Below are 26173 nucleotides of genomic sequence, written 5' to 3' on the forward strand. Positions count from 1 at the left end.
GCTTTTGACAACTTTTAGAGGCCAGAGCGGAGTTTGTTCAATAAGAGCACAAGAGCTGCTTATATAAAAAGCCAAATTTTACTCAACTACATGGAAAAAAATCTGGAATCTGGAACATTCCCATCCAAGCAATAATGGAAATAAGCAGGTGGCAGACCCTTTACCTGAAAAGTTACATAATGCATCTTTAAGCGCAGTTTACTTTGAAATGACACCAGAGCTCCACAGGGTTAAATCCATTAAAATTCCATTCCCTTCCAAAACTGTCCCCATAATCCACTTCTCCTCCTTCTCCTGCGAATGTTTGGCTGTTTTGGGGCGTTGTTGGCTCCCAGGAGGACCCCTCTAACTCTGGGGACCCGTGTCTTTGCGTAACCGGGGCCCCTGCGGAGTTGAGAGCGGGAGTATAGGCTGTGGGGTTTGTTTTGAAGGCTGGCGGGTGGATTTCAAGAAGTTTGGTTACGCGTTGTCAAATTGTAGCGGCTTCGGCGGTGTTTCGGGGGGAAAACGAAAAGGTGTTGCAGCAGTGTTTCATATATCTTTCTTTTTGAACTCTCATCATTAATCTCAGCAGCTGAAGAGACTGAAAAAGAAAATGTAAAGTATTAATGTAGCCGGCAGCGACGGATATGGGTTTTCTGATGCCATAGATTTTAAGCTTTATACTCGCATAGAAGTAGGCTATATACATAACAATGCGTATGAAACGTTTAGAGGCTTTATATTACGCAAAATATACCCTTTTGAGCAGATATGCTTTTGATGAAGAGAAAATATTGTAAAATACATTAGAAAATAGCATAATATGGGCCATTTAAGTTATATAAACGCACAGAAATAGAATAAACGTGTGCTCTTGGGATCCTTGTCTCCATGAAGATGCTATTGCTTTGTCTGGAATGTTTAAAAGTATGAAATTAAACCCATTTATCTCCGTGGAAACAGTATTAATGTGTTTCTAGCATCCATCAGTCATTCAGTTATACAGGGTGGCCCAAAAGTCACTGACAGTTAGAAAAAAATCCATAACTCTTTTGTTTCTAAATATTTTTATTTTATTTTCCAGAGCATTTAGAACGACTCTTCTGACATTAATCTGAGCAAATACAGCACCGAGGAACAAACCCTCATTGTACAGTGGTACTTTGAGCGGTTTTCAATGACAGGGGGCAGTATGTGATCTCCACAGACCTGACTAGTCCTGATTTCTTCCTGTGGGGCGATCTTAAAGAAAAGGTGTTTGTGAATAAACCTCAGACAATAAACGAGTTAAAACGTAATATCGAGGATCAAATTAGAGCCATAAGCCGGAAATGCTTTCAAATGTTATGTAAAGTGTGTTGGATCAGGCTGTTCAGGGCGAAAATGAAAATGGTGGACACTTAAAAAACATTATTTTTAAAAGTTTGGACATTTTTACTTCCTCTAGTTTAAGTAGCGATAAGTTAAAGTTTAAGTGAACATTCTAACTGTATTTATTGCCAAAAATCTTAGAAGGTTCAGTTTATTTACTGCTAAAATCTGGTGAGTATAACTTAAGAATTATAGGGGCTACTGAAGATTTAAAAGTGTCAGTGATTTTTGTAGTTTTATAGCGCTTTTCACAACTTTCACAACAGGCTAGAGCGAAGTTTTGCTGTTATTGGTAATGCTAAGAGCACACCAGCCTTGCTTCCTGGTTTGCGGACAATAATAATGGTCTATAATTAAATGCAGACAGCACACTTTGGTCTCACTTTGACCCTAAGAGCAGTGTTTACAATATTGCGACAAAATTGTTCTTTATTACATGCTTGTTGTAAAGGTACAGTATGTAACTTTCTGGAAGTAGCGTGTCACCTGCAGAAATACAAAGTTAAAACCATACTTTGCAACAGTCTCAATGGAGTTAAATAAGTTTTATGTCATATTGTGGTAGATTATCACAAAACAAACAACATTTCTATGGAAAAAATCAGGAGGCCGCCTAACAAGAGTCAAGTTTGTGTCAGTGCAATAAAACAACCAAAAAAAAACATGCTTTTTCGTCTATTTTGCAGCTAAAAAGTTACATTTAGTGGCTTTAAATATGTATATAGCACCTTGCATAAAACACCAACCAACACACAGTAAATATGTAAGTACAAACTCATTTTTTTACTTATATACTTGCTCTTCATTGTGCTGTACTTTTTCGACTTCCGCTCAGGAAACAATGACTTTTATGTTCAAAATGTCAGACTTTCAGACCCATGAGTTTCATTTTCTTCTCTGCAATTTTATAATTTCTAACTTTAACATAAAAACAGTGTATGACTGTCTCTCTGACTCGCTTTTGTTGTGTGTTGCAGGTGGGGAATCTAGGTCTCCTCTTCATGCTCCTCTTCTTCATCTTCGCGGCGCTGGGAGTGGAGCTGTTCGGGGATTTGAGTAAGGATGCACTAGTTTGGTTCAAAGTGCCACCGTTACGCAACAATAAGCAAGACAGCTGCAGAAAGAAGTACTACGGTTTAAAGAGAGCGTGTACTGACTAGTTTAAGATACTGTGTGTACACTACTTGTCAAAAGTTTGGACACACTTTTGTATTTCCGTGACTGTTTACACTGTAGATTCTCACTGAAGACATCACGACCATGAATGAACACATATGCAGTGTAGTAAACAAAAAACAGTGAAATAACTCAAAGCTTGTTTTATATTTTGAATTCCACCTTTCGCTTGAATCACTTCTTCGCACACTCTTGGGATTCCACTAATGAATCCTGACAAGGCACAGCTGAGAAGTGGAAACTACGGAGACATTATCATGAAGCTCATTGAGGGAAGGCCAAGGGTTTTCAGCGCTGTCGACGAAGCAAACGGGGGCTGTTTTGAGGATTCTGAATCTAAAATATAAGACATGTTTGGTTGTTTTTGTTTGTTTTTTTAATTTCCTATATAATTCCACAGATCTTGCTTCGTATATTTGATGTTTACAGTTTGTATCTACAATGTAAAAAGCAGTAAACATTAAAAAAAAATCCTGAAATACTAAATAATAACCTTTGACTATAGTGTATGTATCATGAACGTTGCTCAGTTATACCGCAGATATCATTAATTAATTCGCAAAATAATAGAACGGTATTCCATTATGTGTATTATGTGAGCTCTGGAGATGAACAAAGCCTTTATATGCACAATTACTTGGTCACATTTTCAAACCGCTAGCCTTAGGTGGACCAACTCTGTACCCACTGAGCTACTGTCGCACCTTCAATATGTCTTTGGTTAATAGTAAAAGCCAAAGTTAAATCTGCCAGCTGAACAAAAAGTTGTAGGAGTGAAGACGTTTCTCTGCTCATCCAAGCCGCTTCTTCAGTTTTGGTCAGATTGCTGGTGAACACTGTTTTATATCTGTCTGAAAGGAGCCTTAATGGCCTCCATTCAACCTTTAATGGCCCTACTGGCTCACGTAATTGTTCGCTTTGTTTCCTTTGTTTTCTTTGGGTCTGTGGGGGAGATATCGTGTCTTTTCTCTGGTTAAGATCTGAACTTCACTGTGTTCAAAGGAGTGGTTAGTGTCTTTGAGTTGGAGATGTACAACAGACTGTGGTCAAGAAGAGCTTTCTCCAAGGTAACATTCAGTGCACTCTTCATTAGTTCCTCCGTTCAGATATATATAAAGTAGTGTCAACCAGTAATCTGACCAGAACTGAAGAAGCGGCTTGGATGAGCAGCGAAACGTCTTCACTCCTACGTTTTATCCAGTTGACAGATTTAACTAACTATGGATCAGACCTGGAAGACTGAGGGATTACGCAGACATCTCTTTGGTTAGGTGTTGCGATTCTACCAAACACACGCATTTGTTTATTTATCACAAAGAAAAATAATATCATTTGCAACACTGACGACGTCTTCTCCACAGTCTGTGACGAGCTCCACCCGTGTGAAGGTCTGGGTCGCTACGCCACCTTCAAGAACTTCGGCATGGCCTTCCTGCTGCTCTTCAGGGTCTCCACCGGGGACAACTGGAACGGCATTATGAAGGTACGGTCACATCAGCCATCGTGTCCTTGGGCAAGACACTGTAACCACTTTTCCTGCTTGGACGCTACCTGAGATGAATGAATATTGAACCTAAGAAATGTGTTTATTATCCTTCTCTCATTAGCCTGTTGAATGCACAATGGTGTGATCATTTCAACAGTTTTATGCCTGAAAAAACATTTGTAGGAAAGATTGCGTAAAGTGCTAGATTACAAAACGTTACATGATACAACTTTAGAGCGTCCGCTACCTGTTTGTCTCCATTGAAATGCTATTGTGTTGCCTGGAATGTTCCACAGTGGCATTAAACTTATCGCTCTCATCACCAGTTTAAGTTGCACGTCACATACAAGGTATTTTTGGCGATAAAAACACCTGTAACTGAATAAACGCAGGATGGATATGTTTAATGCTATGCTGTGGAACATTCCAGGTAAAACAAATAGGTTACGTAAGCCTTTTTTCCATTGGCCGGCGCACTTGCGGGTGCCTTGGCGCGGGTCGGTTTGGTGCGGCTCCTCCTTAAGGTCGATCTCAGCGATTCACAAAAAGATGTTTAGTATTTCCAAGTCTGTGGCGCTGTGAGACATGGCAAAGCTAGACTAAACGCTAAACTACTTCCTGTTTATCGTTTTTTCTGCGTTTATTTCACTTCTTTGCTCCTCTACACCGCATTTTAATGTCTCTTTATGTAATGCATTGGGGTTGGCTCATGTTAGATGTATTATGCACTGGAAATATCAGTTTTTTTTAAAATCTTTACGCAAGTTCCGTGCATCGATAAACGCGAAACGGCAGCTGCTAACGTGCTAGCTGTGTTTTGCTAAGCGTATTGGAAATTCGGCATGGGACAATATTGAAATATGGTGTCCTGATTATCATGGCCAAAATTAGAACGATTAACAATTATATCATGATAATTATTAAAGTTGCTAAAAGTTTAAAAATGTTATGGATATGAGTCATTATAATTTTAATATTATGAAAGGGTTCTACGTTTAAACACGGGATGATCAGGGCGAATTCGGTTTTTAATGGTGATTGGCCCTATTGGGGATTATCACAATTATCGTATTTTCTGGATTATAAATTGCACTTTTTTCATAGTTTGGCCGGGGTACGATTTATACTCAGACGCGATTTATATGTGATTTTTTTTTTTTTCTTAATTATTATACATTTTTGGCTGGTGCGACTTATACTCCAGAAAATACGGGATATAAAATGTCCCATGATTATTGTCTAGCCTTTTTATCATGATAAACGTTATTATTGTTTATTGTTCAATCCATACTATACGAAATACAGGGATTTATCATAAGATCCAGTCTGTGTTTGGTGAGAAATAATCCTTTTTTTTTGTTTATATCTGCTTTTTACCATCCTGAGTCTGCATTCTGTCTTGTCCAATCATCTTGTTTCTTGTGTAGCCATCCTTAAACGGGACGGTACAGTTCACTTTAGACACTTGCGGCCCACACCAATCCGTGCCAAAGTAAACTAATGGAAACGAGGCTATAGAGTACCATAAATCATTCTTGTACTTCAGGTAGGCCCATAGACCAAAGTGCAAAGTGACTCCCGCTACTATCACACGTCATTTAAAAACAAGGTTAAACCCACTTCTAATCGCTCTGAAGATACTGCTAGTAAAGCCAACCTAAATAACCAAGATTTCTCAGGCATAGATAAAGTAAAACACAACTCCCGGTATGTGGTTTATGAAGAAAAAGCATTATCGTGTACTTAAAAGCCCAAAACAGTGATCTGATAATTGAAGTTCTTCTGGTTCTTCCTATAGTTTGAGAAGCATTAGCGTAGCCCATATGGCAGCTTCCCTCGGCTAATGTCCCGGTACCCTCTCCATAACTATTTTGGCACAGTTTGGCCCTGACAGATGGCCACGTTCAAACTGCATTTGATTGTGTGTTTAGTATAATGACTTATGACAGGAAGTGAACGGAAACAGCTGTTTACTTGACATCATGTGACATCAATATATAAACCAGGAAATTAAACGTACAGTTGAATGCATATATTTTACATACATACAGTTTGAAACAGGTGAGTAGAGACATCAGTGGATGACGATATAATTACCGTATTTTCCGGACTATAAGTCGCTCCAGAGTATAAGTCGCACCAGCAAAAAAAATGCATAATAATGAAGAAAAAAACATATATAAGTCGCACTGGAGTATAAGTCACGTTTTTGGGGGACATTTATTTTACAAAATCCGAGACGAAGAACAGACATTTTAGCTTTAAAAGCAAGTATAATAATAACAACAGGCTGAATAGCAGTACAGCAGTGCGCTAATGTAACACAATTACATGAAACTATGTACTTATAATTTCTCATATAAGTCGCATCTGAGTATAAGTCGCACCCCCAAACTATGAAAAAAAGAATGATTTACAGTTCGGAAAATACAGTACTTAAGAAAATATATCACATGGGGTCTAAATCAGTGCTTCTCAAACTTTTCACACAAAGTACCACCTCAGAAAATATTTGGTTTTGCGAGTACCGCCAGATCTAAACCAGGTCTTAAACAGAACTACGCAATTAGTACTTCTAAACAAGGACTAACCCAAACGAGGACCGAAATGTGCCAAAAATCAAATTCCAGCAAATATTTCAACTGAATATTCGATGTATTTGAGCAAAATATGACTTGCCCCAGAACAGATATATTGTATAAGCAGCTATTATGCCACTTTGTTAGCATGCTAGTTGTTCCTGTGTTGGCAAAACTCATGTCTGGCCTCTGAAAGTTGTGAAAAGCACTTATAAACCAATTTTTTTAATGCATATGCTAAGTTTGGAATAACTTTGGATCATTTCAAAGCGTTTAAAATGATCTAGCTCAGTTTTTCATGTTTTTAAGACAGTAAAAATGAGGTACAGTGCCGTTAAAGTGAAGATTATTTTCTCATTTTGACTTAATCTGGTGGGATAAAATGATGGAGCAGTTTGCGAAGAAAGTTGAAAAATAACACGTTGAAAAATTACAGGAAGTAGAGTGGAGTTGTAAAACATATAGATGACGCTAGGGAGAGTGTCCACTGCAATTTCAAGTACTATGTGACACCACCCATGACTGCCCTGATCACAGCCAGGTGTTTCTGGTTACAAACACCTGGCTGTAGGGGTGGAGTTTTTAGTGTGGATACCTGTTTAGACCAATCACACTGTATTTTAAACATTCATTTAACAAAATAAGGTGGTTTACATATGTTTTTGTTTGTCAAGTAACTATATTTTTGTATCTTAAACCAGGACACACTCCGCGACTGCGCCCACGACACCAGCACGTGCTACAACACCGTGGTCTCCCCCATCTACTTCGTCTCCTTCGTCCTGACCGCCCAGTTCGTCCTGGTCAACGTGGTCATCGCCGTCCTCATGAAGCACCTGGAGGAGAGCAACAAGGAGGCCAAGGAGGAGGCGGAGATGGAGGGCGAGCTGGACATGGAGATCCACAACGAGGCCATCGCTGCAGCAGGAGGAGGAGCAGGAGGTGGAGGAGGAGGGGGGGACGTGGGCTGCCGATCGCCCCAGCTCATGCCTCTCGGGTTGGGCTTGGAGAGATGCGGCAGTGGTGGGGGGTCTCCCTGGAGGTCAAACGGAGGAGGAGGAGGAGGACGGGGAGGGGGAGGGCAGAGAGATTCGCCCGTCCCGGAGATAACGAGAGACTGTGTGAAAAGTGAGGAGCCCTGTGAGGAGACGGAGGCACAATATGAGGTGAGTGTTGTTTAAAGTTCAATGGGGGGCAACCAAAAATGTGGGTGTTTGTGTTGATATTGAGTCTGGTCAACGGCGAATCTCCTCGAGTTCAGATGGACGTGTTCGACGGACGGATTGGCCAAACGGGGACACGCATGGTCGGTCCAAAACAAATATGGCTACTTACAAGGAAAAATATTACAGGGGACTGAAAAACATTGTGGATTTCTGCACAATCAATGAGAAAAGCTCTAATCTCTGTTAATTTGAGGTTAGAGAAGTATAATTTTGTTCAAACTAATGGGTGGCCAATGAGCTCTGTTGTTTCACACGTGTCACTGAAATAAACAAATCTGATTGGACGGTACTGTCTGAATCTGGCTAGACATGACTGAAAAAGTGGAGACTAGACTGATATCCCTCTGTAAAAATACAAACTTATATCATACAAATATTAAGTACTGATGCACCTAATGCTGAGTACCACTGTTTCATCCATTATGTGAAGTGCTTTCTGCTCAATAAACAATAGTTGAACACAAATGTTATATCCAAAGCTGATTCTAGCTGTTATAAACCCAACATGTAAGCACGTTTGTTATGTCATACATTATTAGTTTTAGAAACGAGAGCCCAAGCTTTTAAATGATGCCTAAAATGTCCAGCTGTGTTGTCAGACATATTGGCGAGGAATTCAGCAAATGCCAGATTGATTCTGTCAGTCTGACCATATTCTTCCCTGATAGAAAAAAGATTATTTATTCACTTTAAGATGATTTTATTGGTTAGAATACCTGGGAAAACATACATTCTTACTGCAAGTGCAAGTGGGATCTACTCTGACCTGTAACTTGGCCACTTTTGGCGTCACCTGGTAGTCTCCATAGAGATAAACAACTTAAATGTCATACTGTGGAACATTCCAGACGATAATATCTCCATTGAGGTGAGCAGTTGGCTGACCCTCTATCAGATAAATTGCATAGTGCACCTTTAATTGATTCATTTTTATTGAGGGAGACATATTTTTCTTGTGTCTGCTGTAAAGTCATAAGTTACGACATCTGTGGGTCATTACGTTATAATTTGAACATTTTAAAGCTCAACATTCATCTAAAACGACGAGTCCGCTGACCGTCCACTAAGGATGGGACTATAAACAATAATATCGTTTATCGTGATAAAAGGGGAACACAATAATGATAATAATTCGCGGGACATTTTATTTAATCGTGATAATCGCCAACAAAGATAATCACCAAAGTGGTCTGTTATCGCAGGCCCCAGGGTTTTAGGGGCCCAGAATTGTGAGGTTTCTCGTTCCGGGCCCCCAAATCTCTGTCAAGGGCCCTTGTTTATTCACAATGTTCTCTGTCAGAAAATCATAGCTGTTTTCACTGATAACACTAAGCACAACTATACAAAAGCTGTTTAAACAAGGAACTTATTCTTAACATTAAAATTAAAATCATATCTATAACATTTTTAAACCGTCAGCAGCTTTAATCGTTATCGTGATATAATCGTTAATCGCAGTTATTTTGGCCGTGATAATCGCAACACAAATTTTCATCGTCCCATGCCTGCTGTCCACCGAGTTACCGTTCCCCGTAGGAGCTGCCTTCACCGTAAACGTCATCACGACAAAAACTTGCGCAGCTGTCGGCCCCTCCTGTGGAAACCTGCACGTCACGCCGGCAAGTTACAGATTTTTTTTCATTTGTACCGAACATGAGCACGAAGCTGCCAAATCGTATGCGTATCGTCGATTAAGAAAATGAAACTGGACAACGTTGCTCAAAAATATTAGCTTAAAACATCACTCCGAATGCAAATTTGGGTGTAAATGGTATAGATCCACTTTAACCACAGACAGCAGCATCATTATTATTATTATATGATGTGTCAGCGTTTCAGAGGACACAGGAGCGCTTAGGTCACTTCCTGTCAGGGGCCAAACTGCACCGGCCCCGTTCACCTGACCCCTGAGTGTCGCACACTGAAACCTGCTGGGTCTGTCTCTCTTAATGGATTTCCAGTGCAGTGCTCACCTCAGCCGCTCTTACAGTAATTTAAAGGTCCTGTGCATTATTTAGAGCTTTAAAACGACTTTCGGACACTTTTGCAGATAAACTTTGAATAATGTATAAGTCGGAAGAAAGGAGTCAATTTACCTTTTTTTTAGAATTTGTTACATTGCCAGCAGGGGGCGTAAAAATCAGGCGCTGTACCTGATTTTTACTGTCTCCAAACGTGAAAAAAAAAGCAAAAAAGTAGTTCATTTTAAACCGTATGCATTGACCGTATGCATTCTGAACACCCTGTTTATTCACCATGATGAGTTTATAAGTGCTTTTCACGACTTTCAGAGGCACATAGTGGAGTTTTGCTGTCATGGTGGTGCTAATAACAACTAGCATGCTAACAGCGCACCAGCCTTACTTCCTGTTTTGAGAAAAAAAGAAAAAAAAAACTTTATTATTTGTTGCAGACTGGTGGTTAGAACAATGTGATAAACAGAAAAAGTGAGGATTTATGGACTATAAAAAGGCACATTATGGAACTTTGCCAGTGGAGGGTTTGATACTTACTTGTCTCCATGAAGATATTATCGCTTTGTCTGGATTGTTACATTATGGCAAGATGTCTATCTCCATGGAGACAAGCAGATGACACCACCAGGCCAGGTTACAGGTCAGATCTGTGGAGATGCGACTCCTCTCACAGTAAGAATATAGGTTTTAACAAGGTATTTTTTTAGCAATTAAAAAAAGATGGATAGATGGATAGATAGATAGATAGATAGATAGATAGATAGATAGATAGATAGATAGATAGATAGATAGATAGATAGATAGATAGATAGATAGATAGATAGATAGATAGATAGATGGATGATAGACAGATGCATAGATAGATGGATTGGTTGATGGATGGATAGATAGATAGACAGACAGACAGACAGACAGATAGATAGACAGATGCATAGATAGATTGATGGATAGATGGATTGGTTGATGGATAGATAGATAGATAGATAGATAGATAGATAGATAGATAGATAGATAGATAGATAGATAGATAGATAGATAGACAGACAGATAGATGCATAGACAGATAGATAGATCCATAGATAGATGCATAGATAGATAGATAGATAGATAGATAGATAGATAGATAGATAGATAGATAGATAGATAGATAGATAGACAGACAGACAGACAGACAGACAGATAGATGCATAGACAGATAGATAGATCCATAGATAGATGCATAGATAGATAGATAGATAGATAGATAGATAGATAGATAGATAGATAGATAGATAGATAGATAGATAGATAGATAGATAGATAGATAGATAGATAGATAGATTGATTGATTGTCTGTCAGTTTATTAGTTTGTTAGTTTGTTCGTTAGTTCATTAGTTCATTTAATGCCAAACTGTGGAACATTCCTAAGCAATAACATTTCCATGGAGCTGCTTCACTGGAAAGGGTACATCATGCACCGTTAAATATGTAGGATTACTGAAAAGAAAGAAAAAACACAACTTTAGTGATATGTTAAACCAGCAGACGTGGATACTACTCAGTTACATTTGAGTACTTTTGTAGCAGCATAATTTTACTCCTACTTGAGTAATATTTTCATTGAAGTAACGGTACTTTTACTTAAATACAAGTTTTGGTTACTTTTCCCACAAGTGACAAACGTTTTATGTTGACGATATGAAATGATTTGAACATTTGTGTTTCTTACTCCTCTCCTTCAGATATGATTTAGTTTGTCTCATTTCTGTCTATACTTAGAAAACAACAGATTTTGTGGATTATTTAATGTTTTCTCCTTCAAACTGCATTAACTTTAAATTATAAATCAGATGTTACGTCCTAACAGTTACTTTTACATACATTTTCACTCTTACTTGAGTCATTTCTTGGGCCATTTCTTTGCACTTCTACTTGAGTAATATTATTTTGATGTAGCATTACCTTTACTCGAGTACAATTTCTGGCTGCTCTGCCCACCTCTGCATCGGGCAACGTTACAGGTCAGATCTGTGGAGAGTCAAACCCGCTCACAGCAAGAATATACGCAAGATACATCAGTTTAATACCGGACTGTGCAACATTCCAGCCAAAAAACACCTTTAATATGCAAAAATACTGAAACTCACACACCGCACAGCTCTAGTTCTGTTAAACCAAAATAAACCAGGATATTATGATGATCCAAAATACCGAATACATCCCCGTCCAGAAAATAGATAGGAGCATTTCAGACATTAGCCAGTGCCGCGGGGAGAGGACGTGCCAGTCGGAGGGGTCAGGGTGCCATGGGAAAGCGGTGCCGCTGGGGTTTGTTGACGACTAAAGAGACTATTTCCAGAGCGCAGGGACTTTCTCTCTCTAAAAACACGGCCCAGACTCTTGTACTGCGGGTGGGAGAAGGAAAGGAGGGAGGCAGGGAGGCGATACGCAGTGCAGCAGTGCCCCCGTGTGGAAGCCTGGGGTATTGAGGAGTGTTCTAACATGAAGACTGAGTGCTGTTGTTCTAATTTAAAGGTGTTATATGCGAAAAAACAAAACACTATAAACAGTTTGTGGTCTAAAGTTACTCCTCACTTACCTTATGCATTCAGAGCGTCCTAATTATTCACCACAATGGGTTTATAAGCACTTCTCACAGTTTTCAGAGACCAGAGGAGAGCTAACACGCACTTTCTGATTACCGGACTATAAAACGCTTTCTAATTAGATGCAGACAGTACACAGCTGACTTATTTTGACCTCAGGAGCTGCATAAACAATATATCTGCACTGGAGAAAGACACATTTAACTCAAAAACATTGGAAGAAATCAAGCACAAGAGATTTAAGTGTTTTATGTTTGCGCTGTTTATGAGGATACACCGGTTTCTCCTTCTCTAAACTGGTGTGTTTAGAGCAGGGGTGTCCAAAGTGTGGCCCACGGGCTGATCTTGGCCCTCCAGCTTGGCTAATTTGGCCCACAAGGGGGCTCTGAGGTTTTAGGAATAACCTGTTTTGATTTAGGTTTGTAGTGAAAAGACTGTCAGGAGGTGGAAAGACAGTCCGGTCCATTTCCTCATTTTTTAAGTCAATGAAATTACATATTTTTCTGTGCAAACTCGCTAATGTGTATTCATTTTGGATCACGATGGAAAATATTTTGGGCACCCCTGGTTTAGAGTCCCCTGAGTGTGAAAGTTTACACGCACACCAAAATCTCATTATTATCTGATTTATGGACTTTTTCATATCATTTTAATGACATGCAAACTGCAAAAAGAGATGCAAGTATCAGAGGGACTGTGATCAGAAAGAAATCAGATAATTTTGCGGTTTAGATAGGATTTTAATGGTCTTATAACTTCAAAAATCAAATAATAATCTGGTTTTGAGTGTGCATGTAACTTTGCCATTGTCTCCAGTTAATAAATGTACAGTATAGAACAATCTGGGCTTGTTATTAGATTTCCTGAGTACGTCACAGCATGGTTTGAAAGCGATTTAACAATAATAATACATTTATTTATATTGCATTTTACATTTCAAGTGAATCTCAAAGTGCTGCAGCTGGAGGATTAAGTCCAAGTTCTGAATGTGTTGAGGTTTTTGCTCCTGCCAGGGATCTCGACGAGGAGGGCACTGCAGTAATCAAACCTTGAGGAGATAAAGGAACGAATCAGTTTTTCAGCGTCAGGTTGGGAAAGAGAGGGGCGGAGTTTGGTCATGTTTTTGAGATGGAGGAAGGAGATGGTTTCCAAAGCAGAGGAGAGTGCGGATAAACCTGATCTGATTTTTACTGCCTCCAAATGTGAAAAACAAAACTAGTTTGCAGTGATCCAGAGTTATTCCTCACTGATCTTATGCATTCTGAGCATCCTGATTATTCACCATGATGAGTTTATAAGTGCTTTTCACGACTTTCAGAGGCCAGAGCGGAGTTTTGCGGTCATGGTGATGCTAACAACAACTAGCATGCTAACAGTGCACCATCTTTACTTTCTGGTTTGACAAAAAAAACACAAAAAAAAACCAAAATCTTTATTATTTGATGGAGACTGGTGATTAGAACAATAAATAAACAGAAAAAAAGTGAGGATTTATGGACTTTAAAAATACACTAACTGTAGAGAGAGTCTGATTAAAGACACACTATGTAACTTTTCCGGAGAAGGGTCCGACACTCGCTTGTCTCCATGAAGATATTATCATTTTGCCTGGATTGCTCCATCGTATTGCACCATGGGAAGTTGTCTATCTCCATGGAGACAACCAGATGACACAACCAGGCCAGGTTACAGGTCAGATCTGTGGAGCTACGACCCCCACTCACAGTAAGAATATAGGTTTTTCCAAGCTATCTTTAAGCAATTAAAACAAAAAAAGCACCTGTATTGGAGTAAATGCAAGATAGATAGATCGTTTAATGCCATACTGTAGAACATTCCAAAGCATTTATTTATATTGTACTTTGCATTTCAAGGAGTGAGGGTTAAGTCCAAGTCCTGAATGTGTTAAAGCTTTTGCTCCTGCCAGCGAAACCTTGAGGAGATAAAGGCACGAATCCGTTTTTTAGCGTCAGTTTGGGAAAAAGAGGGGCGGAGTTTGGTCATGACTCCTCCCATGATAGAGGGAAACGGGAATTTCAAGGCGGGACTTGGGCAAACGACTTGTTCATTCTCCTACGTCAAGCAGAGACGTAAAGAACAACACAACCTAACCTGCAGTGCCTTCATCTGTACTAAAAATAATGAAATAATTGTGTAAAATGTAAAAATTATTGCTCTTATTTACTTGTTTATTGTAATCAGTGTCGTCATCTCCAACGGAATAATAATATAGCACAAGTTTGGACCCTTTTTATACATGTAGTTCTGTCTTGTTCCTGTCTGTGTGTGTCTCACTGATAAATGTCTTCTCTTTCTCTGTCCACCTGTCCCTCCTCCTGTCCCATCACCTCTGTGTCCTGTCTGTCCTTGCACTGCGCGACCAGCGGAGGGCGCCTCTCGACTCGGTGTCCCTGGTCATGCGCGGCTCTATGGAGTTTGGCGAGTTGAGTTTGATGGACAACCTCTCTGGCTCTATCTGCCACTTCTACGCCCTCCCGCCCCGGCCCGGCAAGCCCCGCTCCGACGAGAAGGTCAAGCCCCGCCTCCGAGCCCGCCCCCCCCTTTGACGCCATTTTGTTTTAAAGTTTTAGTTTATAGGCATAGGGCTGCACGAAAAACAATTTATATGGAATTATACTGCAAAAAAGTCATATGCGGTAAAATAAGTTTAACTAGGAATGAGAAACATGTTTAGCAGCAATACTTTTTCTAAGGTGCCGCAGGTAAATTTTGAGTTTTAATAAAATGTTACCAAGTATTTTATATCGCAGTAGGGTTGCCAAAAGTATCAAAAATCAGATATTAAAACTAGTATCAAAACTAGATACACATTTGAGCAAGTATGGATACTGAAAAGTCACATTCATAGGACGGAAATGAACCTTTTCTGAATAGTTTTAGAATGATCTTGAGCTGTTTCTGAACAAGTATAAGACACCTAGGCTAGTATACGCACATGGATTACTACGGAAATTACCTGGACGATGACGATTACACAGATATAAAGCTATAAAATACTAAAGTACTAGCATTTAATGTTGAAAATCACATTCAATTGTCTAAAGAAAGAGTGTTTTTTTATTATCACTGTCACTTGTTTGACTTGTTTCACTAAATTTCAAACTTCATAAACTGCATGAGGATTGGGACTAAACTTTTGACTAAACCCAGACTAGACCTAGATTAAAACAGGGCAATATGTTAAAAAAAAAAGTACATATTTAAACCAAAACAATATTATAAATGTACGACTTCTTTGCAGTGTAATACATAATGCAGACATTGACTTTTTGAACTCATTTCTGAGAACATAAAAGTCAAACTGTGCAGCTCTATGCTTTTTATACATGAAGTGAATCTGTTTTATTAATGCTTCAGTTTCTGCAATCCATTCACTTTTCTGTCAGTTCAGCTAAACCACGTCTCCTGTCCACAGCTGTAGATCCCTGTAGTTCAACATATGCACTTAAATCCAGCCTAATCATCTCAGTATTATTATTATTATTATTATTATTACTATTATTATTATTATCATTAGAACAACCATGAATGACCCCTCTTCCTTCTTTATCATCGGCTTTTTGTCACTCTATGCAATAAAGCTAACCACAAATTCTACTTTTATTTATAATTCATAATGCAATAACTCATGGTCTGAACGTGACATGAGGCGCTCTCATTTTGACACCGTGTCTCTCAGTGTTGCATTCTAGTTTCAATCTAGATACAACCGTAGACTGTATATATAAATGGACATAGCTAACCTGGTAGCTGCTTCCGGCTCCATCGAATCTGGCTCCAATTCACTTTCTATTGAAAAAACGTCGTCTGTCTCTCTGTTGCTGTCAGGCTCATCAATTTAAAATGTTCATATTATAGTATTTTTATTTCACTATATCAAAATATGAACATTAATAACAGACAAATCAGGCGCCTTGTTTCCCCAAGGTCATTCCCACTAACGTTAGCAACAGGTTTGATTGACGGCGTTGCTATGCGCCCACTCCCTGTTAAACCAGCGTTGCATACAGGAAGGGGTGTTACTTTCAACAGTCTCACTCCGGATTGTCTCTTTTGGTTGCTATGATACTCAAAAAAAAAATTCGAAATAGGGAACTCAACTCCAAATTTGCCCTATTACCGCTAGCCTCGATGAGCTTCATTTGACTGGAGCCGAACGCTATGGTTGACGTCGCACTCGCTTAGTCCAATTCTTTATACAGTCTATGGATTACCTCAACATTACAAATATTTTTCATGAACATTTGAGTTTTGTTGACATGGTACGCTTTAGTAATTTGCACCTTTGGCAAACACGAGTAAAGAAAAGCTTAAAACCTTAACAAAGCATGGACAAAAACTTCATTAATAATAGCATCAAGCTCAGGAACTAATAGTAAGTAATCAATATCACAAGTCCCTAACCCTTTTATTAAGTAGTTACTGAGCTTGAATCGTTCTTAATAAGCTTGAACTTCAAATTTGTCCATGCTTTGTTAATGCAATATAAGGTGTATTTATTATAAAATCATACCAAAAGTGCTCTGAATTCGTTTAAGAGTCTTGTTTTGTTGTGAGGACAGTTCCATTGGCGCCAAATCTCCATGAATTGCTCGGGTTAGTTGGTTTTTAGCTTCAGAAAGTCTCCCGAACAACAACACAAGGTCACAGATGATCTTAGGTTTGACCAGGAGTGTCAATTTTCATGTTAGTTTCCCCGCAGTCACCTTAACGTATCCCCTTGGCCCCTCCCCGGCCTGTAGTGTGTAGAGTTGTGGTTTGGCTGGTGCTCATGCGCTTGTTTCTTCCTGCTGTAGATCCCTCTAGCGGAGATGGAAGCTCTGTCTCTGGCCTCGGAGAGATCCTGGTCGCTGGCCGACGACTCCACCGCCGATGATTTTAATCCTCTTTTTCTAACCAGCCTGGAATGCAATGTACTGATCTATACTGCTGCTTTGACTCCCATCGTCTTTTCTCCTCTCTGCAGTTTGTTACACTGTTTTCCCGGGATTCTTTCAAAGCTACATGTTCAATAATTGACTAAAGTGAGTCAGGATTGTAGATTGAAGATGGCCATTTTGGAAATCGAATTTGACAGACCCGCAATTATTCACAATGATGTATTTGTCGAAATGCTGTTTTGTTTACCAAACTCAACTTAAATGTGAACTTTTTTGGTTGCAAGTCCTCCACCTGCCCTTTTTTTTTAAATTAAGATATCATTCTTTTGTCAGAGATGCTCCACAGAAAACAACCAGCATCAAATTGTAAGAATTGATGGGGGTGTTACGCAAAATTGATGCACTTTCTACCCCGTTATAACGCTGTCCCCTCATCAAAAACGCGCCTGAAGATGTTTTATATCCCAATCAAGCATGTTGGACAAATTTTGCACTGTCTCTGATGCAAAATACAGTAGTTTTCATTAGCCGGATGCACTCTTATTGTAATGTGATAGTGCTCTGAAGGGGGAGTGACTTAGCACAGAGAGCAAAAGTGACGGAGGACTCAGATTATCAAAAACTGAAACTAATTAAACAACTTAATGCGTTGTTTTTGAAGAGCATAGCAGTTTCAGAATGGCAGAAGTGCAGTACCTCTTTAAAGTATGTTGTACAGCAATAAAAGCACCTGTAATGAGTTTAATGCCATGCTGTGGGACATTCCTGGCAATGCAATAACATCTCCTCCACCTGCAAAGCTACATAAACCTTAAAGAGATGTCCTTAACTTAACAAAACTCAAAAGAACTGGATGGATTTGGACACACAATGATCTTCTCACTCACGCAAACATCTCGTGCAGACCGTGGGCCTGTGACAGAAAACCGCTGCCCTCCATAAGTTCTTGAAAGTCGTTCCGCACATATCAGCTCTTTCTTTGAGGCGATCACGTGACCCATTAGCCCTATCTAACGTCGCCGGATCTATACATCGCTGCATAATACCCTCACTTCCAAAGCCAGTCGCCGTGGTAAAGGACATCTCCCTCCCAAATCGAACGTGAATAGAGTGTCACTGCGGCGTCAGGAGGTAATTATCAGCCTGGTGGGTTCGGCGTAGGCGGTGTTAGCATCGACGTTAGCGCCCTCTGCTCACGTGAGGAGGAAGGGTCACCTTGCTGTGTACAATGGTTTGTGTAGCTCATGATAAAAAGGTCACAGGATATGCAATTTAGCTCTTTTCAGCTTTAAACAAGTGCTGGGCAGTATGAAAAGAAACACCACATTCTAGTTTGAGCCAGAAACTACGCGTAGGTAGTACTTTGACGGGAGAATTTGGAGAGTTGGAAATACCAGGTGCCACAGTAAAAACTCTCCTTAGGCATGACACTTGTTGGAGGAGGCGATGGCGCGAATTAGCAGTTTCGCTTCTGTCAGTCTGCCCTAAGACAGCTGTGGCTACAATATGTGACTTTGAGTGTCTGGAAAAGCACTACCCAAGGACGTTTTAGCTATTATTAAGTTTTGCAAATGTGAAAAGTAACAAAAATGTGCCAAAAAATGACTGCACAGTGGTCCCTCATTTATCACGGGGGTTATGTTCTAAAAATAACCCGCAATAGGCGAAATCCGCAAAGTATCAGCTTTATTTTTTTTACAATTATTCTATATGTTTTTGTCTGTAAAACCCCTCACCACACACTTTATACACTTTTCTCACACAGGCGTTAACATTTTCTCACATTTCTCTCTCGTTTAAACTCTCTCAAAGTTCAAACCTTCGTAGGCGCCTTTGTCGGTGCAGAATGTTTCATCGACATCGTGGGTTTTGTCAGGGAGAAAACAAATTGCAAACATACAGCACTTCAGAGTACTAAAAAAACCCATGAAAGGTGAACCGTGTTATACTGAAATATTACAGTATTTGATAGTTTTCTTGCAGTGGGTGATACACTCGGTAGTCTAATTTGCACACCTGAAAAAAGCAATTGTGAGAATAATATACTGATATCTTTCACCATTTTTTCTTTGACCTGTTATTGTGATTTTTCCTTATACCAAAAACATACCTGGAGTGTTTCAATTCGATCAAACAGACAATACAAATCAAGGCTACATGATAATCTAAGTCCAGTTTTGGCTGCATCACATATGACTGGCTCAGTGTTTATCTTAAATTGTGAAATAAATTTTTTGCTGAATTTGTCACTCCACTCTTCATTCCCAAGATTGTACAAGACAGAACAACAAGCTTCAAATTTCTCCAGCAAAAATGTATATATTTACACATCGAATGAGTTTTTTTCAACGTTGAAACGGCATTGCAAAGTTGTTCACAAACTAAAACACCCAAACAAGCCAAATCGAAAAGCTGTGGAACATGTAGCATTGAAGAACCCCGGAGAATCTAATGTTGTCATTCCACCTTTCAGCCTCCTGTCTGTTCTCCAGTCCAGTCCAGTAGAGTAGTGCGCCTCTCCACGGCTCCACGTTTTCTTTCTCTTCCCCCTAAACCTTCCTTGTCTTTCTCCTGTCCCTGTGTTGATCCTGTGTGCTTTCTATGTGGGTCTGCGTCCTCTTCTCACTCTAATACTCGTGTTATGTCCTGTCTTCAGACTTAGCAGCTAAAATGATAAAAAAAAAAAAGCACCAAACTTTAGTGAAAAGTAGCAGATTGCCTTCTTAAAATGCTACAAATATGTTTCCCTATAACAAGCCGAGTAACAGGGTTGACAGTAACAGGGTTGAATGTAACAGATTTGACCATTTTGGCTAAGAAAAAGCTCATTTATTTGTTCCAATCTGTGCAATTGAGCCAAAAAAGTCTTTTGACCTCCTGCTCTGCACAATAATTGCAAAAAAAAAAATGTGGGTGTATTAGTAGTAGTGAAAATAGTAATAGTAAAAAACACTGTAACAGAGTTGACCTCTTCCTTTTTTAACTTCCAAAGCTTTTTATATCAATGTGATGCAGTAAACGGACCAAACTGATTTTAATTGGGGTTTAACAAACGTAACTGATGAAATTTTGTATAAAATGACATCATCCAGCTCTCATTGGCACAGTTGCAGAGTGGTTAGCAGTCTCATCTCATCAAAAAACTAAACCGTGAGCCAATTTCCTGTGACGATAAGCTATTTTTGGGGGATCATCATATTGCGATTCACAAATTTTTATGCAGTTTTTTGCAGCACTATGCTCAAATACAGACACTTTTCCTCCTTTTAATCAGGCTTTGAAGAAAAATTCAGACTCAAATATCAAAAATGTGGGGCTAAACACCTAAACTCCGCCCACAACAGCCACATTTCAAATAGAGCTGCTAAACGGGGCAGTACTTGGAGGTCCACAGAAGCGAGTGAGGGTTGAGGAGGGGCGGGATCTAAAGGTAAAAACAAACAGCATGATTTGTCTAGAACAGGTTCCACAGTTCAAACTCCGCTCTTGCAGCTTCGTAATCAGTGCAGTCCTTTGTGATGTCACCAACTACTTGAAATAGCAAATTGCAGAGGCCACTGAAGCCAGCACAGACTTAGATTTAGGTGTTTTTGACCAGAAAGCTGCACTAAAGTTGCCAAAAATTGACTAGGGGCAGTAGATAACCCAATTAAAACGCTATATATGCAGTTTAGTAGCACATTAAAAAAAACTTAAAATATGAAATGCCATATGCAGTTCGAACTTGTCTTTGCGATCTCTCTGCATTGACAACTCCGATACAAAGACCCCGTGTTCTTCTCCTGTGTGTACTTAACCTTCACTGTAACGGAGAGTGATGTAGTAGTAGTATTTCGTGTCCTGAAGCCTGATCGTGCCCGTCTCTACCCGCAGCCTGAGAGCCTAAATGGGGAAGGTCCAAGGGAAGAAAACCTGCTGAGCGTCAGGAAACCCACGGTCGGACGCACGCACTCCCTGCCCAATGACAGCTACATGTTCCCGCCCCTCGACCAATCAGCCGCCAGCACCTCCGCACAGCTCCTCCCGCAGACGCACTGGCCGCACCGCGTCTTGGGCTCACACCGGGGACAGTCAGGTGAGATTTTTCAAAGCACCGCAGTCGTTTTTGAAGGTCACGTGCTTTATCTTGTTCTCGAATAGCGATAAAGGGAAGAAGGTGAATTTGCAAGGTGGTTTAGAAAGGCAATTTGAGACACAATTAGTCCCAAATTAGCCCATTAGAAGTTGTCTTTTAACTCTCGAACAGGTATTTTGTCCTGATTTGCCGTTAATATGGAAAGGCCAAGTAATTCCCAAGGACAATTACGCCGTCTCTGTCAGCAAACGTAAACACAGTGCCAGGAAGGGACTGTTTTCAGTTGAAATGACTCTAAGCCTTAAGGTTTATATGTTTGCACGCTCACTCCCAAGCAAATAATTATATAGCTCAACAGTTGAAGGTTTTTTTGTTTGGATATAAAGTGATTTTCCTGTTGCAAAGGCCCATGTCTATAGATGAATGCGCCGCCTTTTTTTTTTTTTAGATCTAACACAAATACCCAATATCGATCTATAGCAGTTAAAAGATTGAAAGCTGTTATTTCTTACCTTAAACAGGGGGTATTATGCAAAATCAACTTTTCGGAGCTATGTCTCTCTAGAGTAGAGGGTTGTCAAACTCAAATGCACAGTGGACCCAAGTAAAAACTGAGACAAATTCATGGGCTAAACTCTATTTATTGAAAAATTGATACCGGCAGCCAGCTCTAATGCACGTTTGATATGACCTCACGGGCCAAATATACTTAAACTGTGGGCCAGATTTTGCCCCCGGGCCTGAGTTTGACATATGTGCTCTAGGAGGAGGTTTGAACAGGGATGAGCCGTGTGGTAGGAGCGTGGGGAAAGCTTCCTGGTTAGGGTTCAGGATTGAGCCTTAGAGAAGTGACGTGGTCTTGTACATCAAACCTGAAGGAGGATGCGAATAGGGCCTAGGAGAGATCACTAAATTACTCAAACATGCATGGATGACATATAAAACCTCTTCAGGCATGTTTTTAATGGGGGAACGACATGGTAGAAAGCATTAAGCCCCATTTCACGTAATACCCCGTCTTTAAAGTTCAGATATAGGTTAATTTAGGTTAAGATTGGGATTCAGGTTAAAGGTACGCAGATATAATTATGGTTAAGGTTAGCAGTGCTCTCCAGAAAATTAATATAAGTGTCCCAACAGTACAAGGCTCCTAAGACGTGTAAACTGAATGTGTTTTTGTGCAGGTTCCAGTAGCTCGGTGCGCTCTCAGCCCGAGGAGAGCTCCCAAAAACTGAGCATCCCAGCGGAGCTCTTCAGACCCATCAGCCCCCACAGTGTGTCGGACTCAGAGGGCATCCCCCGCCTGCCCCCTCCCCGCCGCGCCCACACGCTCACCCGGCCCCTCCGTAGACAGGTGACACATCTACACTGTGTTTGTTCAGACTGGCACTAACGACAAGTGTGAGCCAAGAAGGTGGATGAAAATATTGTAAAAATGTAGTTTATTCCACAAATCAAGAACAGCTACGAAGATAAATAGACACAGTATGAAAATGTAAATTGTGCTGTGATTTGAAAAGAGGTGCCTGTAGTTGGCAGTTTAATCCAGTAGATGGAGCCAAATGCTTACCTCATATCAAGCTCATTGGCTGCACGGTGCAATTTTTGAAACAAAATTTAAATGTGCCAATAATCATTCTGACACAACAAACAAAATCCAAACTATTAATGTGCATTCAAATATTTTTAAGCAGATGGAATTTCTGCCTTTATCATTTAAAAAATAATCCAATGGGATCAGATAATATATATTTTTGTTGACTTCTTTTCTGGAGCACTTTGGGCAAATGAAGTTCTATATAAATGTGCTATATAAATAAAATTCAACTGAATGTCTCTGACGCACTGCAGCTTCTCCTGGTCATGCTGCTGTTCTAACATTCCCCCTCCCTCTCGCTCTCTGATCCCTCACTCTCTCTTTTCCCTGATCCTTCCTTATGCCCTTCTCCTCTCTGACCTGCAGGTGGCAGTGTCCACTGATTCTCAGGAGGCGCTGTGTGCGGACACAGGGCAGAGCAGTGAAGGACTGGAGAATGTGGCGTCTATAGTGTTGGCCCCGCCCCCCTCCTGTTTGGTGGTGCAGCAGCCCCTCTCTTTAGCCCCCCCGCACAGTGAGCAGCACAGCGACGCCCCCTGTGGGCCCCAGGAGGAGAGCCTGGTGGACCAGGAGGTGTCCCTCCTCACCAGCAGCACAGCGTACGGGGAGAGACAGGAGAGCCGCGGGCTCAAACGCTTCCACAGTGTGGACACCAGGGGGCGCAGCAGGCTCCTGCCCCGGCCCCGCCCCCTGTCGTGGTTGGACGAGCCGCGTCGTCACTCTGTGGAGGTGTGCTCATCTGTAGAGTCCAGTCCCCAACGCAGCAGCGCCTCCACCTCCTCTGGGTTTGTGTCCCGAGGTGACAGTCTGCAGACCTCCACCCAGCTTCCCTCCCCCCGCAGGAAAAAGAAGATGAGCCCCCCCTGTATCTCTGTGGACCCTCCGGACTTTTCTGGTCTGAGTGCACTCACGGGGCTGCCCCCCCTCCTGCCAGGACAGGACACCTGCCTGAGGAGGAGGGCGCCCTCTAGTGACTCCAAGGACTCCTTTGACCTGACTGTAGGGGAGGGCATCGGGCATGACCGGGGCTCGCCCAAAAGCACCAACCCCAAACTGTTGACTCTGCCCAGCCTCTCTTTTGAGAAGAGCACTTCTGAGCACTGAACCCTACAGAGGACATCCTCCCTCTGCTGTGGGAGGCCCACTCAGGAGCGCTCACTGAGGGAAAACACACAGGGAAACATCAACCACTAGAGGGGGCTGTTCAGGGAGACAGGGCACCACTTCATTAGGCCTTTGCGTGGTTCTGTAAGAAATTCTATCTTACACTGTGTGTTTCATACATGAAGAAAAGTGCAGAATACATGTTCCTTATATGTGCCATTGAGTTGGTCATGTGAACGTGTGGTAGCTCCATCAAACATCCACAGTGACAAATACTTGTTTTGTACATCTATGATCCACAGTGAAGGAGGGTAAAGGGGTATTTAAGGATCACTGTATGAGGTTTGTATCATACCTGCTGTAAACACATGGAGCCGTCCTGTGAGTGTACTGTACCTGAAGCCCCCCTCCCCAAACACACACACACCCGCCCCACCCACCGCACAGTGCACTCGGCGTCTCCAGGCTGGTGGTAGTAGTAGTAATAATGCTGTAGAGAGTAATAAAAGTACCCTGGGAGCGTGGTACTCTTTCAATGTGAGCTGTTTTTGTTTCTGTACGATACTGCCAAACCCAGAGCGCATGGGGATTCGCACCGCGCCTCTGGACCATGAACTGCCCGTGCTGCTCCCTGGACGCACTAAGCAATACGGACGTTTTAGAGACACTATTTTCTTAAATTATTGGGCCATAGTGTTTGTACAGGATGTTGTTTTTAATTTTTATTTTTTCATTATTTTTTTACGTCTTTTGTTGTGACTTTTCTTTTATTTGTCTGTCCTTTTTTCACTGTAGGATATTTCTAGCTTTCTTGGTTTTACTGAAGAAAGTGGACGTTTTTTCAAAGTGCTGAAAACCATGTATTTGTAGGAATAATATATAAATATAAATATATATAAAAAATGCAATTCATTAAACAGAGCTTGGATTTTTAAGCACAACTTGTGGAGCCTGGAGTGGTCTTCTGTAAAGGGCTACAGTGTTGAGCGAAATGGTTGAACTGGTAATAAATAAATGAAAAAAAAAAAATGTAATTAAAATAAATGATCTTCTTTGACACTCGCTGTAACTTCAGGTAAGTCAGCTGGGTTTTTTGCAAAGTTCAAATATTCATAGGCGCCTTTGTCGGTGCAGAACGTTTCATCGACATTGTGGGTTTTGTCGGGGAGAAAACAAATTGCAAACATACAGCACTTCAGAGTCACACTGCGATCCGACGTTTATGCAAATTTGTCTGAACACATTCTGTACTGTACAGGAGACACGGCACGGAGGAGACTGATGGACAATGGTCTACAGTCCAACAGCCAATCAGGACGCAGAACACAATGCACGCTCATACACCATAAAAAAAAACATGTAAAATTGCACACAAAAAATCTACTAAACAGCGAGGCCACAAAAGATGAACCGCGATATAGCGAGGGACGACTATAATCCGCTTTTATCCCGGAAAGACAGTGATTTTATTATTGGTGACATCAAAATTGCTGAGTTCGCTCATTAAGTTAGCTAACCAGTAAGATTGGCTCTTGTTAGTATTCTCAAAAGCTAAACGTTCTTTGTTTTCGGTAACATCCAACTTCTACTTTAGCTTGCTGACGTTGTCTTAGAAATAAATTAAACTGTGGTGCCGGGTCTTTCTTGCGCAGATCTGTTGGTTTTATGATACGGACAACTCGCTCACGTTTAAACCGCTAAATGTAGTAACCTCTAGTTTCCACACAGCAGGTGACGTCGTCTGTCGAAGTCACATTACAGGTTTGGCCCAAGTTCCAGATTTGCGTTTCCAGCGTGTCATGTGCCTTAGTTAGCACAAAAAAAATAAATTGTCCAGAGTTTCTGATTGATATCTTTGAGTTTGTAGAAAGATATCAGTCTGGTCACTGCTCCCTTAACACCTTGATCCAGATTCTGACAGAGCTGTCCAATCAGATTTGTTTATTTCTGTGACGTATGTGAAACAAAGAATCTCATTGGTCACGCATCGTTTTGAATAAAATGACATTTCTCTCACCTCAGATTAAAAGAGTTTATTGTTTTGCACATTGATCCTACACTCACATTTTCACGAAGTATTAGAGAAGTGTGTATTCTGGATCCCGAGGCAACCC

At 40.7% G+C, this 26173-nt stretch overlaps 1 protein-coding gene across 2 annotated transcripts in view; it reads left to right on the forward strand.

Annotated features, from left to right (window-relative positions):
• Positions 1–24989, forward strand: part of cacna1g (calcium channel, voltage-dependent, T type, alpha 1G subunit) — a 313071-nt gene extending 288082 nt beyond the window's left edge. For both annotated transcript variants that reach the window (XM_055229674.1, XM_055229673.1), the window contains exons 29-34: positions 2331–2409; positions 3891–4012; positions 7296–7760; positions 21157–21358; positions 22543–22712; positions 23322–24989. In XM_055229674.1, coding sequence (XP_055085649.1) covers positions 2331–2409; positions 3891–4012; positions 7296–7760; positions 21157–21358; positions 22543–22712; positions 23322–24059 — 1776 coding nt within the window. In that variant the 3' untranslated portion in view covers positions 24060–24989. The remainder of the gene's footprint in view (positions 1–2330; positions 2410–3890; positions 4013–7295; positions 7761–21156; positions 21359–22542; positions 22713–23321) is intronic.
• Positions 24990–26173: the final 1184 nt, after the last annotated feature.

The sequence above is a fragment of the Periophthalmus magnuspinnatus genome, chromosome 19 (assembly GCF_009829125.3).
Source record: "Periophthalmus magnuspinnatus isolate fPerMag1 chromosome 19, fPerMag1.2.pri, whole genome shotgun sequence".
Classification (NCBI taxonomy): Eukaryota; Metazoa; Chordata; class Actinopteri; order Gobiiformes; family Gobiidae; genus Periophthalmus; species Periophthalmus magnuspinnatus.